Raw genomic sequence first — 16,294 nt, 5'->3', positions numbered from 1 at the left:
TTGACACTAAATCTAGGGGACATAGCCTCAAGATTTGACAGAAATGAGGAAAAACTACTTTGTAAGTAGTGAATCTGTGGAATTCTCTTTCCAGGGAGCTAGTAGAGGCTACCTCATTAAGACACAGGTAGATTTTTGCATAGCAGGGGAATTGAGGGTTATGAGGAAAAGGCAGGTAGGTGGAGCTGAGTTCACAGCATGATCAGCCAGAATATTATTGAATGGTGGAGCAGAGTTGATGAGCAATGGCTTACTGCTCTTTCTATCTTTTATGTTCTTATTTAAGAACATGTAAGGGAGCTTGACAATGTAGCTATTGGGGTGTTTTTACTAGTTGGAGAATTGCAAAAAAGCATTGTTAGTATATAAGGGGCCAGTCGTTTAAAATTAAGGTGCATAGAAATTGCTTCTCAGGGTGGTGAATGTCTTAAATTTTTGTGTGTGCTACTTTCAGGATCTGACCCAAATAGTCAATTTTTGCATGTATAGGTACTGTACCCAGTTTTATGCTAGTTTACCCAAAATGCCACAACATTCTACCTTTAATGAATTTCTTTTTTTTTAAATGTATTTTATCCATTTTTATGTCAGGAAAGTTATCTACCATTTTTATGCAATCCCATGACCTCCATCTCGCAAAATAGTAGAAATTTCAATGCATTCAACATGTCTTTTTACTGTTTTGCCTCTTCTTCCCCCTCTTGCCAAGTTTGTATCTACAGGAGGTAACCCCATAACTCACGGGATTGCATTTGTGGGAACCAATGGACTCGGTTTCAAGAACTCTTCATCTTGTTCTCTGTAGGAATAACTTATTTCTTTATTAGTGTCATTTCTTTTTTCTTTTATATTTGCACAATTTGTTGTCTTTTGCATATTGGTTTTCATCAGTCCTACTGGGTGCAATCTTTAATTGATTCTATTATGGTTCTTGGATTTACTGAGTATGCCTGTAAGAAAACAAATCTCAGGTTATATATGATGACATACATATACTTGAACTTTATCACAATTTTCTATAAGCCGCATCATCTTTAATAAACACAGGTTGAGAAAAGAATTGTTTCTCATTTACTTTTTCCACTAGTTCTATGCGGGGAAAAAAAATTCTGCTCAAGTTTTTGGGTAGTGGTTTTAAGTGCTGTCAGAGTAAATTTGTTAGTCAAATGGCTAGAATGTGAGGATCACCTGTGTATTTATATTGGAAATTACTTTATTGTCCATTACTACAGTGGATATATTTTTGAGTATTATCCAGTGCCGCTGATTAACTCATGCCTTTTCTTTGTAGTCAGACCCAAAGAAGTCCTCATGTGTTCTATCGGCATGATTTGATTAACCAGCTTCAACATAATCACTCGTTGGTCACCTTGGTAGCTGAAAACCTCTCTGCGTATATGGAAAACATACGGCAGTTTCACAAAGGTAAAGATGATGCTATGTTTCGTGAAAAATAAAATATTCATTACAATCTTAGTTTCAAGTTCTCACTTGACTTAATGCATTTAATTGTGAAGATCTGGATTCCCATAACATAGATTGAAGTTTATAATTGAGAGCTGGTGGGGGTGAATTTTTGAAAGTTTCAGATGTGCCATAAGATAACTAATACAGTGGATTTTGGCCAGTTGAGCCATTGGTTAATCAGGACAGCTGTTTATTTGGCACAACTCTTTAAAATACACAAATTAATCAAAATAGCTGTGATTCCCTTTGTTCATTTTGGACACTAACCTCCTTAACTGGGACAGGAGGTTGTTGCCAAACAGTTTCTAACTAAGTGTCAGTGGCATACACTTATGTGACACCTTGCTTAAAGCAGCTTTTAAATAGCATCAGTTTAAAAACTGATGTTGTTTAAAAAAGTGATTTTGACACTGATAGTTAGCAAGAAATAAAAAGTGAGCCAATTTAGAATTGCTTTGCTAACTGTGGTTTCAAGCACTGAGACTTGGAGGTACCAGAAATGGCCAGGAATGAAAATGAAACCATTTCAGTACTTCAAGTTAGAAACTGCAAAAACTTGAAGATAGTGACAATCATCTTTAATGAAAATAAAAATTTGGAAAAGGCTATCAAAATCATTGTAGGAAGGCTGTTTGCAATGATTTTTTTCATTTACAGTTAATCAAAAGAACACAGTTTACACTAGATGAATTCCTCAGTCGATAAATATTATGAACTAACACACAGTTTTATAGTATTGTAGGAGGAATGGCAGTGTTCTAATTTGTTCTGTATTTAAACATGTAATTTATTACTTAACTATAATGGTTATTTGTTTTTTTATGCCTGTTTAATTATTTCTATGAAACTTCAGCTAATTGGGGCAGCTGCTTAATCGTGCCAAAATGTACTTCTCCCAACATGTCTCAATTAACCAGAATCTACTATACATATAATTCTATGATTACATAGATATTTTGTATCTAACTGGAGATGGATTGTTAAGTTTTGAATTCAGAAATCTGCTGTGTTGCAACCTAAACTGCAAATACATTGGCAAAAGGAAGCAGTTAAGAACTTGAACAAAGGGTGATGAGAAGAACTGCAAAATACTGCTGTATTTTTAAAAATTATCCCAGAATTAGTTCCTGCTGGAAGCTGCTGGTTTTGCATTTAGCGAGTACAAATAGTCATTTCCCAGAGTGCTGACTTACCTGCTACCATGTTCACCATAATTTTTCAGCATTAAATCTCTCAGCTCTATGATGACCAACCAAACCACCTACTTAGTCAGTTTTCTTGAGTTATCACCCTAATGATGGTCATGGTAGCGGATGAACAAGTTTGTCAAGTGGAGCAATGCCCATAACGGCCAATGTGAAAAATAGTGTTATACAATTCTACAGCATGAAAACAGGCCCTTTGGCCCTCTGAGCTAACGCTGATTTTCAAACAGCTACTTACAGTGATCATAAGAGTATCACTTTTTATTCTCCCTGCATTCCCAATATCTGCTCCCAGTTTCAACCACCGACCTGCAAAACAGGTACAGTTCATAGTGTCCAACTTCCTATGTACCTATGCTGCTTCCTAATGAGAGAAAAATGGAGCATAGAAAGGAAAACAATGCAATCATATGCAAATTGTGCAAGCTTCGCTTAGTATAAGAGGTTAAAATTTTATCTGTGTTTGACTTGATGCTCTGAGTCATGTCATTTTGGACAATATTTAGGACTCCTGCAGTTTTTTCTTTATGCCATTATGTTGAACCTCTCTTGGACTGTGCCACTGATGTGCCCATATGCACTGTAGGTACTATGATTATGGTGTCTGGCATGTGATTTGTGTTATTCAAATAGAAAGCTTCCTGTTCCCCAAAGAAACTCAATATATTTTGTCTAACATGTAGCATACACTTTGTTCCCATGTTTTGATACATTGTCGTAAGACCACAAGACATAGATGCAAAATTAGGCCATTCAGCCCATCAAGTCTGCTCTGCCATTCCATCATAGCTGATCTTGGATCCCACTCAACCCCATACACCTGCTTTCTCACCATATCCTTAGATGCCTTGACCAATCAGGAAATGATCAACTGCTGCCTTATATATACCAACTGACTTGGCCTCCACTGCAGTCTGTGGCAGGGCATTCCACAGATTCACTAACTCTGTTCTGAAAGGTCACTCCTCAATTTTGAGGCCATTTCCTCTAATTCTGGAAAACCCCACCACAGGAAATATCCCCTCCACATCCACTTTCTTTAGTACTTTCAACATTCAGTAGGTTTCAATGAGAACCCCCCCCCAAAAAAAATTCTTCTGAATTCCAGTGAGTATGAGCCTAAAGCTGCCATACACTCCTCATGTGTTAACCTCTTCATTTTCGGAATCATCCTCGTGAACCTCCTCTGGACTGTCTCTCCAAAGACCACCTATCCTTTCTGAGATAAGGTGCCCAAAACTGTTGACAATACTCCAAGTGCAGCCTGACTAGTGTCTTGTAAAGCCTCAGCATTATCCCCGTGCTTTTATATTCTATTCCCTTTGAAATAAATGCCAACATTGCACTCGCCTTCTTTACCACAGATTCATCCTGTCAATGAACCTTCTGGGAGTCTTGCACAAAGACTCTTAAGTCCCTCTGCAGCTCTGATGTTTGACGTTTCTTCCCAATTAGACAATAGTATGCATCTTGTGAAATTGCTCTTTCTGTCAAAATGCATTATTATATATTTCCCAACACTACATTCCATCTGCCACTTTTTTTGCCCATTCTTCCAATTTGTCTAAGTCCTACACATCTGTTTGATGAAGTAACTGTGCTAAGCATCTTATGTATTTTTGTAATCCATATAACTCTTCATTATTTGTTGTTTACTTAGTTGCTCGAGTTACCTGTGCAAAAGAATATCTTATCCTTCTGTCATCTGCTATCTTTGTCAGCTTTCATGTAATTTTTAGATGCATTCAAATATATTGAATAAATCCCAGTCAATGTCTGTAAGCTTATACTCACTGCTTTACTATTTTGCTTAGAACTCCCACCGTTTTTCTTTGACATATTAATGCAAACATTGTTAATTGCACACATTGATCAGTACAATGAGTTCTGTTAATCTCAAGAAGAAATTTAATTTACTTAAATACTGTCAAGTCAGAATTTGAGTTTAGACCTCCAAACACTGCATCCTTAATCTCTGTCACAAAACATGATTGGTGATTGTTCAAGTGATTGTTTGTAAGCCATAACAACTTTGTCCCACTCCCAAATGCAACCTATTTTTGATAAGAGTATTTATGAGCGTATCATTTCTTACATATTAGAACCATTCTTGGCCTTTTTAAAATAACTTCTACTTTGTAAAATTTTCTTTCACAGCATGTAAACTAAATATATCTTGAATGTTGTCACTGCCACTTGGTGTTTGCATCATTTGTTTAATATGGTTTCATGTCTGGGATAAATACTGTACATATGGTGAAACTACTCTGCCCTATCTTATCAAGCTACAGTAACCTGTGTTTTGTTAATATCAAAACATTTCCTTTTCTTGTCTTGACCAGTGGTTGCTTTTTCCTTGTATATTAGCTATAAGTTATATTTATTATATTTAAGCCAGAGTTTTGATGTAGTATTCTGGTCCATATTTGAATACAAACATTGTTCTCTGAAGTATTTGAGCAAGTCGTTGAATGGTTGAACATGGAAGACAGTTAGCATTATTGTGGGGAAATTTGGGATGGCAAACAATTGGTGTTATTGCACATCTTTTTGCCATCCTAAGATATTTTTATTTCAAAATTGCTTTGCCTGTTGTTTTCCTGAGCATAGTTTTACGAAAATATACATTTCAGTTATGTAATCACTAAATTCTCACAATCTTTCTGTATTAAACCTAGCAAAGGTTTTGTTCTTATGGCTTTACCGCAGCTATATTTTTACTCTGAAAGTATTAAATTACTGATCTTTTTTCTCCACCCTCTTTATTTTTCTCTGTCCCTCACCTATATACCTCATCCTTGCCAAGTCATCAATGATCTTTTTTTTTTACCCCTGGTATGTTGAAGTTCTCTGAGAATAGTGTAAGTACTGTTATTTGCAACACACTTTCTAGAAGATGACAGATTTTGTCTAATTAGCTTACAAAAACATACCAATAAGCATCTTATGCAAGTAAGCAGATTGATGTGAAGCAAGGTTTTAAAGAATATCTTGGAAAGAAGGAATCTGACTTAGTATTCTGTAAAATATGCAACAGATTGAATAAGTACCATGGGAGACTTAAAAGAGATGATATGAGTGAATCAAGAGTTTTAAATCTTTGTTAGAATAAGTTAAGAATAAAATTAGAACATGGAGAAATCTGTGCATAAGGGTGAGATTTATAAATAAGATCCAGTGTTTGGTGATTACTTTTTTTGTTGCCAATTTTTGATCCAACAGCTACGTACATTAAAAATATGTGAGCAGTAGTCCGATTTAGGATCTCCATAATATCTAGCTTGCAGAATGGTTCCATATACCATTGTCACCTCTGCAACATTTCCTTCTGTCTATGTGCAGTACTTGCATTGGGTTATGCTTCTGACCTGTCCCCACATATGCTTATCCAAGTTCTAAAGTGTGATAGGTTTCCTATGATTAGAAAGGGGAATGGAGCAATTTTGCATCATTTGGACGTTCCATCTAAGGAGGCTCTTGTTCAGTGAAACCAGAGTGTAGCACACATCTTCCAGGGGCTTCTCAATGTTCTTGGAGCTCCAAGTTGAAAATATTTGATTGGGGTCCTTCATTATTTCTCTTGAGAGTGACTGAAGTGCTCTGAAAAAGGGTGATTGAGGAAATTGTCAAAGTTGGAATGGAAATATGTCAGGAGGAAGCTATTATTGCATTGGTTTAGTTAAAATTCAGCTTGACTTGTAGAACTATTTCTAACTTAACAGCAGATTAACAAACTTATTGAATTTGTGTCTTTATAAAAGTGGTTGCAAGTATCAGTATTCAATTGCTACTGATGGAAATAAAATGTTCTCTCATGAGTGGTTACAGAGTTCTCAACCTCGCTGCAAATAAATTGTGTAATTGTACATCCTAGTATAGTGATCGTGCAATATAGATTGTCTCTTAATTGGTGTTAAAATGTTATCAACATTTTGCTTACACTTGCATGTAATTCTCCTGTGACGTCTTTTTCATTGATATTCCAGTGAGTTTCCTGTGCATTAATGGACATTTGTACATCTTGCAGAGAACCCAGAGTATGATCCACAAACAGTACGATCGGGAAGCCGCTATAGTCATGTACAGGAAGTCCAAGAAAGACTTAATTTCTTGAGGTGAGTTGGCGTGTGTATGAAAATGTAAGAAATGATTGACAGTATAATAAGCATGACAGTCAAGTTTTCTTGCTATACATCCACATGAGGAACTGTTTGTAAATTGACCTTACTTCAGCTATACATACTGTAGCTGAAGTATGGAAGATTTACAACAGAAAAAAAGTCTCTTTATATTTTTGTTTTTAAACTACATAACTTTTTTAATATTTCTGTAAGGGGAAACTTACATCTACTTTCTTTAGCCCTTCGTTGTACAAAGGAGGCATAATTTCTGTTTTCTATTATAATAGTAAATAATAGTTTCATCAAGCCTGACATCATACTTGGAAGATAGGGTTAAAACCTATGTAGATGAAGCACTAGTACATTGCAATATGTAATTTAAAAATATAAATTACAGAAAGAAATATATAAATTGAATTAAATAAGTTGTGCAGAAAGAGCAAAAATTTTAAAAAACTATGTAAATGAATTTGAATTGTATACAAAAGGATGTCCCAGTTTTAGACGGGCCATTTATTCCACAAGTAAAACTTGAATAAAAAGCTATTTTGTGTGAAAATTAGCTACTGTTCCTTGAGTTAAACATTATTTATTTATTAGCCTTACTACAATACTATTTTCTATTAGGAAAAAACAGATTTGTTGGGAGAATATTACCTTTGTTGTAACCTTTGAGTTAACGGGATCACATTTTTCTCATCACAGTTCAGAGTATCCATGTGCAGGTGGGGTTCATGATGGTTCTTGGCCCCTGATAAACTATTTTTTTCTTATGTTGTACGTATGTATGATGGTAGATTAAGTGAGGAAAAACAAAAAGATGAAAAATAAATCAACATGACGAGTTCTGATTGTTTTTTCAAAGTTGTGAGTTTTTGAGATGGGAAGCCAAACCTGTGAATTTCTTAGGACTAAGGCATAGAAAGTCATTAACATGTAATCTTGATCAATGCAGTTATGTGAAGTTTCATCACCAGGGCATAATCAGAAAATGTTACCAAAAGTATAATCTCAAAATTTGTTTTGTTGCTCAGGTTTTTATTAAAGGATGGTCAGCTGTGGTTGTGTGCTCCTCAAGCAAAGCAGATCTGGAAATGCTTGGCTGAGAATGCCGTTTACCTTTGTGATCGTGAAGCCTGTTTTAAGTGGTTTTCAAAGTTAATGGGAGATGAGCCTGACTTAGACCCAGATATTAACAAGGACTTCTTTGAAAATAATGTTTTACAACTGGATCCATCTCTCTTAACGGAAAATGGAATGAAGTGCTTTGAACGTTTTTTCAAAGCTGTCAATTGTCGAGAAGGGAAGCTTGTAGCAAAACGGCGAGCTTATATGATGGATGACCTTGAGTTAATTGGACTGGAATATCTATGGAGGGTAAGGAGAAATACTGATTTTATTTTATTTTGATTATTTGATGACATTTTTAACTACTATAACAAGTTATGATTGTTGGTACATTAGCAAGGATGCTGTTTTGCCTTAAATAGTCATAATAGCACTTACAGAATTTTGTTCCTAATGCTTTTAAGAGAAAGTGTGAGCAGGGAAAAGTGTGAGATAGTGTTAAGTATGACTAATGTAGATAATTGAGAATTTTTTCAAAACAAAATGTGTCAACTGTTGATAAGTTTTGAATTCAGAAATTTCTGTTATCTGACATAGAAGATCAACTTGAAATGTGGAAGATCCAAAAGTTGACAATTTAAGGAATCAAATGTCTAATATAAATGTTTAATCTTAATGGAACCTTAAAGATTGCTATTACTATTACATTTGAAATAGCTTACTGATTTTTTTTTTTGCTGGAGGTGTTGTTCACTGGGTTCTTAAGAACTTTTGCAATGCTTCTAATTTTGTTGGTTTGAGCAATGCTAGGCATTCCTTTCGTGAAAACTTGCCCAGCCATACTCCAAAATTAATTTCAATTTTGTCAGTTCATGTGTCATTCTCAAATTTTTTTTTTACTTTTGCTGTTATTTTTGAATTAATTCATCTCCCACCACTCAAATTTCCCTAATACCTCTTCTGACTCCCATTTTCCCCAGAATAAACTCCAGCAATCTATCCACTCCCCACTTTTAAAATAGAGATCAAATGAGAATAAAACATTGCATACAACTTTGACACAGTAACAATAGGCTGTGCAGAAGATATACACACGATCATATTTGAGAGAGGTGAGATGCAGTGCAAACTGAGGAATCTCTTGCCTGTCATAACATTTAACTTCTGATGTCCTGGCAAATAAGCCATCATTCTAGACAACTTTATTCTTATCTGTTTTTGTCTGTGATCTGTGGCTGTCATAATTTTCTGATGTGGGTAGTGGCATTCCCATCTATTTAATTCCACCGATATTCTCAATACATCATTCATTTTATCATTTTTAATGCTCCTGGTAGAGTATCAATGCTTAAGTATTTACGTGCACTAGTGACTTGTTAGCCATCTCTTTGTGTACCCGTCTCAGGCCTGGTGCACCTGTCCCTTTAGGTTTTGTGTAGAACGCTATAATGCATCATGGTCTATCATGTTAGCTGTTTATCTAAGTAATGAACTGATAAGTACATAGAGATATGCAGTGCCTTGTAAAAGAATTCAACCCTCAAACTTTTGTTCACATAATTGAGTATTACATCCAGGGATCTTGGTCATTTTAACTGAGAATTTTTATTTGTGAATCACACAATTTTTTTTTGCAGCAGAGGCCAACAAAAAAGGAAAATTGTAAAGCATGAAAAACTAAAAATTCATCTCTAGCTGCTATTATAGCCAGTAGTCTTTTTTGAATAAGTCTTTATTAACTTTGCACAATGTGATGGAGCAAGAATTGCCCATTTCTCCTTGCCAGGTTAGTTAGGGAGCAGTGGTGGACAACAATCTTGCTAGAGATGTTCAGTCATGTTAAGGTCAGGACTCTGACTGGACCACTCAAGGACATCAATTTTCTTCATTTGAAGCCACTCCGTGGATGCTCTGGCATTGTGCTTTGGGTTATTGTCCTGCTGATGAAAGATGAACGTCCTCCCCAGTTTAAGTCTGGCAGAGGCTAGCAGATTTTTATCCAGGATCTCTGTCTCATCTGACAACAAGACCTGGTTCAATATCTTTGCAATATCTTCTGAGTGACTCTTTGCAAAGTCTTTATGGGCAAGGATATGCTTTTTAACCAGGGCTTCTTTGTTGCCACTCTTCCATAAATACTCTTTTGTATGAGGCCTTAGAAATTGTGGAGCCATGAACTTCATCTCCAGTTGCAGCACTGATTTCTGCAGCTCACTCAGAGTGACTGTTGATCTTTGTGTTGAAAATCTAGCATACTGTTGGACCTTACAGAGTGAAGGGGTGTGAATTCATTGAAAACAGGTGGTCTTCCAATTTATTACATCAACGAATTGGGTGAATTGGTAAGGTGATACAGTATATCTTCAGGAAAGTTAGCATAAGGGAATGAGTACTTTTTCAGCCTCTCAATTTTAGTTAATTTTTATTAAATTGTTGACAGATTTTGATTTGACATGATGTACAATGTTGTAGATTCACTCAAAAATCCTACATCAATATATTTCAGATTTGGAAAAATGAAACAGTAAAATGTGAAAATTTTGATAGTTGTGGGGGCCGAACACTTTTTTCACGGCACTGTATTTCAAAAGCAAAGTTCTGCTGTCTGCAGTTTTGATATTTCCAGTTACCTTGCATTACCAATAGGTAGTTGTATTAAATGCCTAGCTAAATAAGGTTCATTCCAAAGTGTTGCGTACACTGTCACCAAGATTACTGATGAGGGCAATGCCATAAGGATAGTTTGCTGAGATACTGTTTTACAGGAGACTGATCTAAAAGGTTAAGGTCCATGGGATCCAGGACAAATTGGCAAACTGGATACAAAATTGGCTCAGCAATAGGAGACAGGAGGTTGTTTCAGTGATTGGGTAACTTGCTAGTAGTGTTCCTCAGGGATTGCTGCTAGAAACTCTGAAGATCTATCTTGGGCCCAACATATTGATGCATTTACAAAGAAGGCAAGCCAATTAGGTTCTAAGGAAGTTTTGTATGTCACCAAAGACATAGAAATTGCTACAGATGTACTGTAGACAACATTCCAACTTGTTGCAGCACTGTATGGTGTGGAGGGCCATTGCACAGAACTGAAAAGCTGCAGAAGGTTGCAAACTCAGCCAGCTCCATCATGAGCACTAGCTTTCTTAGCATTGAGGACATCTTCAAAAGGCGATGCCTCAAAAAGGCGGATCAACCATTAAGGATCCCCATCACTCAGGATTTCCTGTCTTATTACTACCATTAGAGAGGGGGGGTACAGGAGCCTGATGACACACACTCAACACTTTACGAACAGCTTCATCCGTCCATCAGATTTGTAAACAGACAATGAATCAACCCATGAACACTATTTCACTATTTTTGCTCTCTCATGGCACTACTTATTGTAATTTTTAGTATTTTTAATGTATTGCACTGTACTAAAACAGCAAATTTCACAACATATGTTGGTAATAAATCTAACTGATCTTCGCTGTTTGTAATATTCGTGAATGGCTTGGGTGTGGATGTAGGAGGCAAGATCGTAAGTTTGCAGGTGATGCAAAGATCGGTGGAATACTGATTTTTGGAGTAAGGAGGGAAGTTTTAGGCTATGGAATAATGTTAATATGTTTGTGAATTGGGATGCTAAATGGCAGATGAACTTCAATCAAGATAAATTTGAGGTGATATATTTGAAAACATTAATGAGGCTAGTACAAACAACATGCATGGTAGAGTCTTGGGGAACATTAATGAACAAAAGATTGTGAACTATTGATCATATAGATCCCTAAGATGAGAGCTTGAACCCTGTGATATTCAGTTAGATAATTTTGTACTCACTGCAATTGAGAGGAAAGAGTTGTGACATAATATGATTGTCAGGAAAGATACTGAGGGGGTTTTCTCTGGCTGAAGTTCTTTTTAATCATACTTCTCTGAATAAGGGATGAGTTATTTCCAGCAATGTTAATTTAATTGTGAGCGTGCAGTCAGTCAGTAAGTACAACCTAACTGGTGTGGTTACTTTTTTTGGACACTTAAGGAATTAAATATGAAAATTAGGCAGGAAAAATATTTGCCATCTTCTTCAATAATAGAACAAGGTTGAGTTTATATTGTTTAGACCTGTACTTTTTTTTTGCTGCCAAGTGAAACTTACTTATTGCCTCTTGTATCCAGAGGCCAAGTGGCAACATTAGTGCTAATACTGAAGCCAGTAAAGGGAAGATTCAACCCTTTGATTCAAGGATGAACATTTTCACTAATACTTTATGGAGATGAGAAGAACGAGAATTATTGAAACATGGAAGCTAATTCACAGGCTTGACGGTACATGCTGAGAGAGTATTGCCCTGCTGGACAAGCCATATCATGGCATAATTGCAGAATATTGGTTGTAGTTTTTTGAAAAAAAAAGGTTGGAAATCTAAGCTCTTCTGCAATCCAAAAGTTGATTCTGCCGTGTTACTGCTGGTATTGAACAGTATACGATACACTTCACTTCATTCACTGTAACCTCACAAAGCATAGATCAATACAACTGATGATGCAATATATCTGTTTCTTATGTATGGTGAACACACCTTTGAGACTGGAAAAAAGCAATTCCAATTTGCAATATTGGAATTTTTTTTTCCAGGCTCAAAGGTGTTCATGCAATTTGTAAACCTTATCTAAACAAGATCTCCCTTTTCATTTGAATAGGAAAAAGTATTTGAACGGGTAAAAATAGTTGTCCTTCTCCTCTTCATTTGGATGGGTATTAAGGATGTAATACTGAGGCTTTATAAAGCATTGGTCAATCTGCACTTGGAGTTTAGAGAGCAGTTTTAGAAAAGATCTGCTGGTATTGGAGAAGGTCCAGAGGAGGTTCATGAGAATGAGACTGAGGATGAAAGAGTTAACATATGAGGCACATTTTATTGCTCTGGTCCTTTACTTGCTGGGGCTTAGAAGAATTTGGTGGGAGGGGATCGGAAAGAAACCTGTCAAATATTAAAAGGCCTAGATAGAGTGGATGTTTCATGTATTTGGGGAATCCAGGACCAGAGGGTGGTGAATCTGTGCATTTCATTGCCACAAGTGGCTGTGGAGGCCAAGACATTGGGTATACTTAAAGCAAAGGTTGCTAAGTTTTTGATTAGTTAAGGTGTCAGAAGTTACAGGGAAAAGGAGGGAGAGTGGAATTGAAAGGGATACTAAATCAGCCATGATCGAATGGCAGAGCAGACTCAATGGGCTAAATGCCCTAATTCTGCTCCTGTGCCTTCTGGTCTTATTAATTGTGATAATGAGCATGATTAAACTGCATAGCAAAGAAAAGTGAGTTTGTCAAATGGATCGTACTTGTAAAGGTTTGCAGCTCTGTATGGAGAATTTTTCCAAAGTTTGTCTTTTTTTTTTAATCCTAAGTTTTGTTCAAGATTTATCACTTTATTTCCTGTCTTCAATAGGTTGTAATTCAAGGAAGTGATGACATTGCCAGTCGAGCAATAGATCTGCTGAAGGAAATATACACAAATCTTGGGCCAAGGTTGCAGGTTAATCAAGTATGTATTCTGACTTGGAATTTCAGTATGAAACTGATTTTACTTGCTGTTAATATGCATCATGCTAAGTTAAACTACTGGATTTTTAATGCTAGTATTTTCATTTCTGCTTTAGTACCTAAGATACAGCCGCTGTGCCCAATAAACATTTGCAATATTCTGAGGATAATTCAATATTTAGGACTCAACTCTTTAAGGACATTAAAGAAATGTTGATGTGTACTTGTCTTAATCTGATCCAGAGATAATCTTGTGAAACAACTATACATGCACTTCTATGGTGCTGCAAAATTAGGAATTATCTTATCAAACTTGCGTATGTTTAGCTTATATAATTAAATTGGGATAAGTGGAGGAGGGAAAGCAAGCTGGGGAAAGAAATTGATGGAAGTTATTGTTTTAGCCAATTGAAGCTATTAAACCACATTTATTTGTAATGACCATCTTATCCTAATATTCACACATCTAGGTTGAGATTCATGAAGACTTTATTCAGTCATGTTTTGATCGATTGAAGGCTTCCTATGACACACTGTGTGTACTGGATGGCGATAAAGACAGTATTAATTGTGCAAGACAAGAGGCAATACGGATGGTACGCGTTTTGACAGTGCTGCGCGAATACATAAATGAATGCGACAGTGACTACCATGAAGAGCGAACAATTCTTCCCATGTCTAGGTTTGTATATTTGCAGGTCTGCTTTCAAGTAAAGGTAGATAGTAAATTATGTTCTGACTTGTCAATTAAAATACTTGCTTTATTGTTTCCCCGAATTTTTTCTATCTTAAGGTTTTTTTAGGGTTGTGTTTTTGACTATTGAACATTCTTTGTCATATTAAAATTATCCATATTGAAGTGATGGCAATTTCATGTTGCACAAAATAGTCTCAATGATCTGTAGCTGAAGATGGTATCAATTGTGCATGTCAGTTGATTTATTTTTCACTTTTATCAAATTTTTGAGGCACTTCTTTCTTGAAAATTTTATTTTGTCTGTGGATTTGCTTTTCATAGGCTGAACTTTTAATAGATGTGTAGATTTGCTGAAAAATGCAATTAAATGAGCTTAGTTCAATTTGTAGCAGTTGCGAACAAAGCTTAAGCCCTCTCCTGATTCTGATTCAGAAGACCAAAAGACACCCTCATTTTGGCTTTGTAGCGTAATTAAATGGAGCTTGTGACCTAACAGATCAATAATTTGCATTATTCTGAAATATAACTACAGTTACTGGGGCAATCTTATGCAACAATAATATTGCTGTGAGATGGCAAATTTGTAATGTGTTGTGTATATAGACTTCTGATTTCCTCCATTTGGAATGGCTAGGATCATGATGCTATTAATTTCATTGTTTTTTTTTAACAGAGCTTTTCGTGGGAAGCATGTGTCACTGGTTGTACGATTTCCAAATCAAGGACGTCAAGTAGAAGATTTGGACATTTGGTCTCACACAAATGACTCCATTGGGTCTGTTAGGCGCTGCATCCTCAGTAGAATAAAAGCCAACAGTGCACATACAAAAGTTGAACTGTTTATTGGTGGTGAACTTGTAGATCCTGCTGATGATAGAAAATTGATTGGACAGTTGAACCTTAAAGATAAAACAGTAAGTACATTGTTAAAGTATATGTGTAATATATTAAAGTCAGTCAAAGTTTGATTGAAGTAGTCCATTCCTGGTTTAATTTGTACCTTGTAGGCAGTCATATGCTATCTTTATAAACTTCATGGGTATTTGTCACATGATATTTATATTTATATTTATATTAATTTTACCACATATTCCTCTATTTGTTTCTGTCAAGGAAGTTGACTTGTCAACAAAATTATAAGCTATTGACTTTAAAAGAAGAAATTGCTTCCAAGACAATAACATATTTTAATGTAGTCTTAGTCGTGAAGTTAATTAGGATGCTGTGTTGCTTGGTGATGGCAACAGTGGCATTATCGGTTGAGATTATATTTCCAAATTGTGGGTTATCTTTTAAGTTGTACCCCTTTTCAATTAATTCACTCAAAATTTTGCACACTAGTTGATTATATCTGTAACAATTTCCATCTTGAAAACTGACAAATTTGTGGTGAGATGTGTCAAAAAATATGCAAAGAATATTATTGTAAATAATTCTGACTCGAGTAAAAATGCGTATGTCATTTCACTTGACAATTGTTCAGCATTAGTTCTATTGTCATTGGTACTAAGATTTGTGACCTAGGAAATTGACTTATTTTAAAATTCAGCTTTGTGAATGCATAAGATTAATCAAAGTTGGTTCAAGCCATTTGGACTACACTTAGCACTCAGGATACATTCCCAGAAATAAGAATAATGCAATTAGCACTACAGAAAAAGGTAAGTGTTTCTCTGGTGTGAACCTTGCATCCCCAGATGCTACTTATTGCTTTGTCAGGGATCTCATGCTAAATGAGGAAAGACTGCCTGTGCAGGTTGGTTTTGGCAGACCAAGGTAAGTGATCCAGTTGTTTAGAATTGAGATATAGGGATCACCCTGCCCAGCATGGTGATTGAAGGCCTTACTGAGCATTACCTACTACATGTGATGGCAGACTGCCCAGATTCTACAGTCCCTCTTGTTACCTCCTGTTGAATGTAATGTAAGCAGCTGTCTCTCCCCTCTCCTTGTTTGACTGCATAATTCTCCTTGCCCAAAGATAATTTTTTTTTTGTTTAAGTTCACATTGCTGGCCTTTGAGGGATGACTGCAACTCCCATCCCATTGAACAGGTGGTGATATGTAAGATCAGGTCTTTCAATGCATGGCCAACCCCCAGCAATAGCTAACACCCCCCATGCTGAATAGGATGCAGCTATAAGATGGGTGGGTGCTGGGCCTCTCATCCATAAAACACCAGCCCTCAAGCTGTCTCTCCACG

The 16,294-nt window shown here is 36.1% G+C and overlaps 1 protein-coding gene across 6 annotated transcripts in view; it reads left to right on the top strand.

Moving 5' to 3' along the window:
• usp9 (ubiquitin specific peptidase 9) overlaps positions 1-16,294 on the top strand; it is a 266,944-nt gene that overhangs the window by 131,075 nt on the left and 119,575 nt on the right. For all 6 annotated transcript variants that reach the window (XM_072260457.1, XM_072260455.1, XM_072260456.1 and 3 more), the window contains 6 exons: positions 1,292-1,425; positions 6,700-6,787; positions 7,828-8,170; positions 13,300-13,395; positions 13,865-14,076; positions 14,765-15,005. In XM_072260457.1, the coding sequence (XP_072116558.1) occupies positions 1,292-1,425; positions 6,700-6,787; positions 7,828-8,170; positions 13,300-13,395; positions 13,865-14,076; positions 14,765-15,005 (1,114 nt within the window). The remainder of the gene's footprint in view (positions 1-1,291; positions 1,426-6,699; positions 6,788-7,827; positions 8,171-13,299; positions 13,396-13,864; positions 14,077-14,764; positions 15,006-16,294) is intronic.

Source organism: Mobula birostris, chromosome 6, assembly GCF_030028105.1.
Source record: "Mobula birostris isolate sMobBir1 chromosome 6, sMobBir1.hap1, whole genome shotgun sequence".
Classification (NCBI taxonomy): Eukaryota; Metazoa; Chordata; class Chondrichthyes; order Myliobatiformes; family Myliobatidae; genus Mobula; species Mobula birostris.
This window is presented reverse-complemented; position numbering and strand designations above follow the sequence as displayed.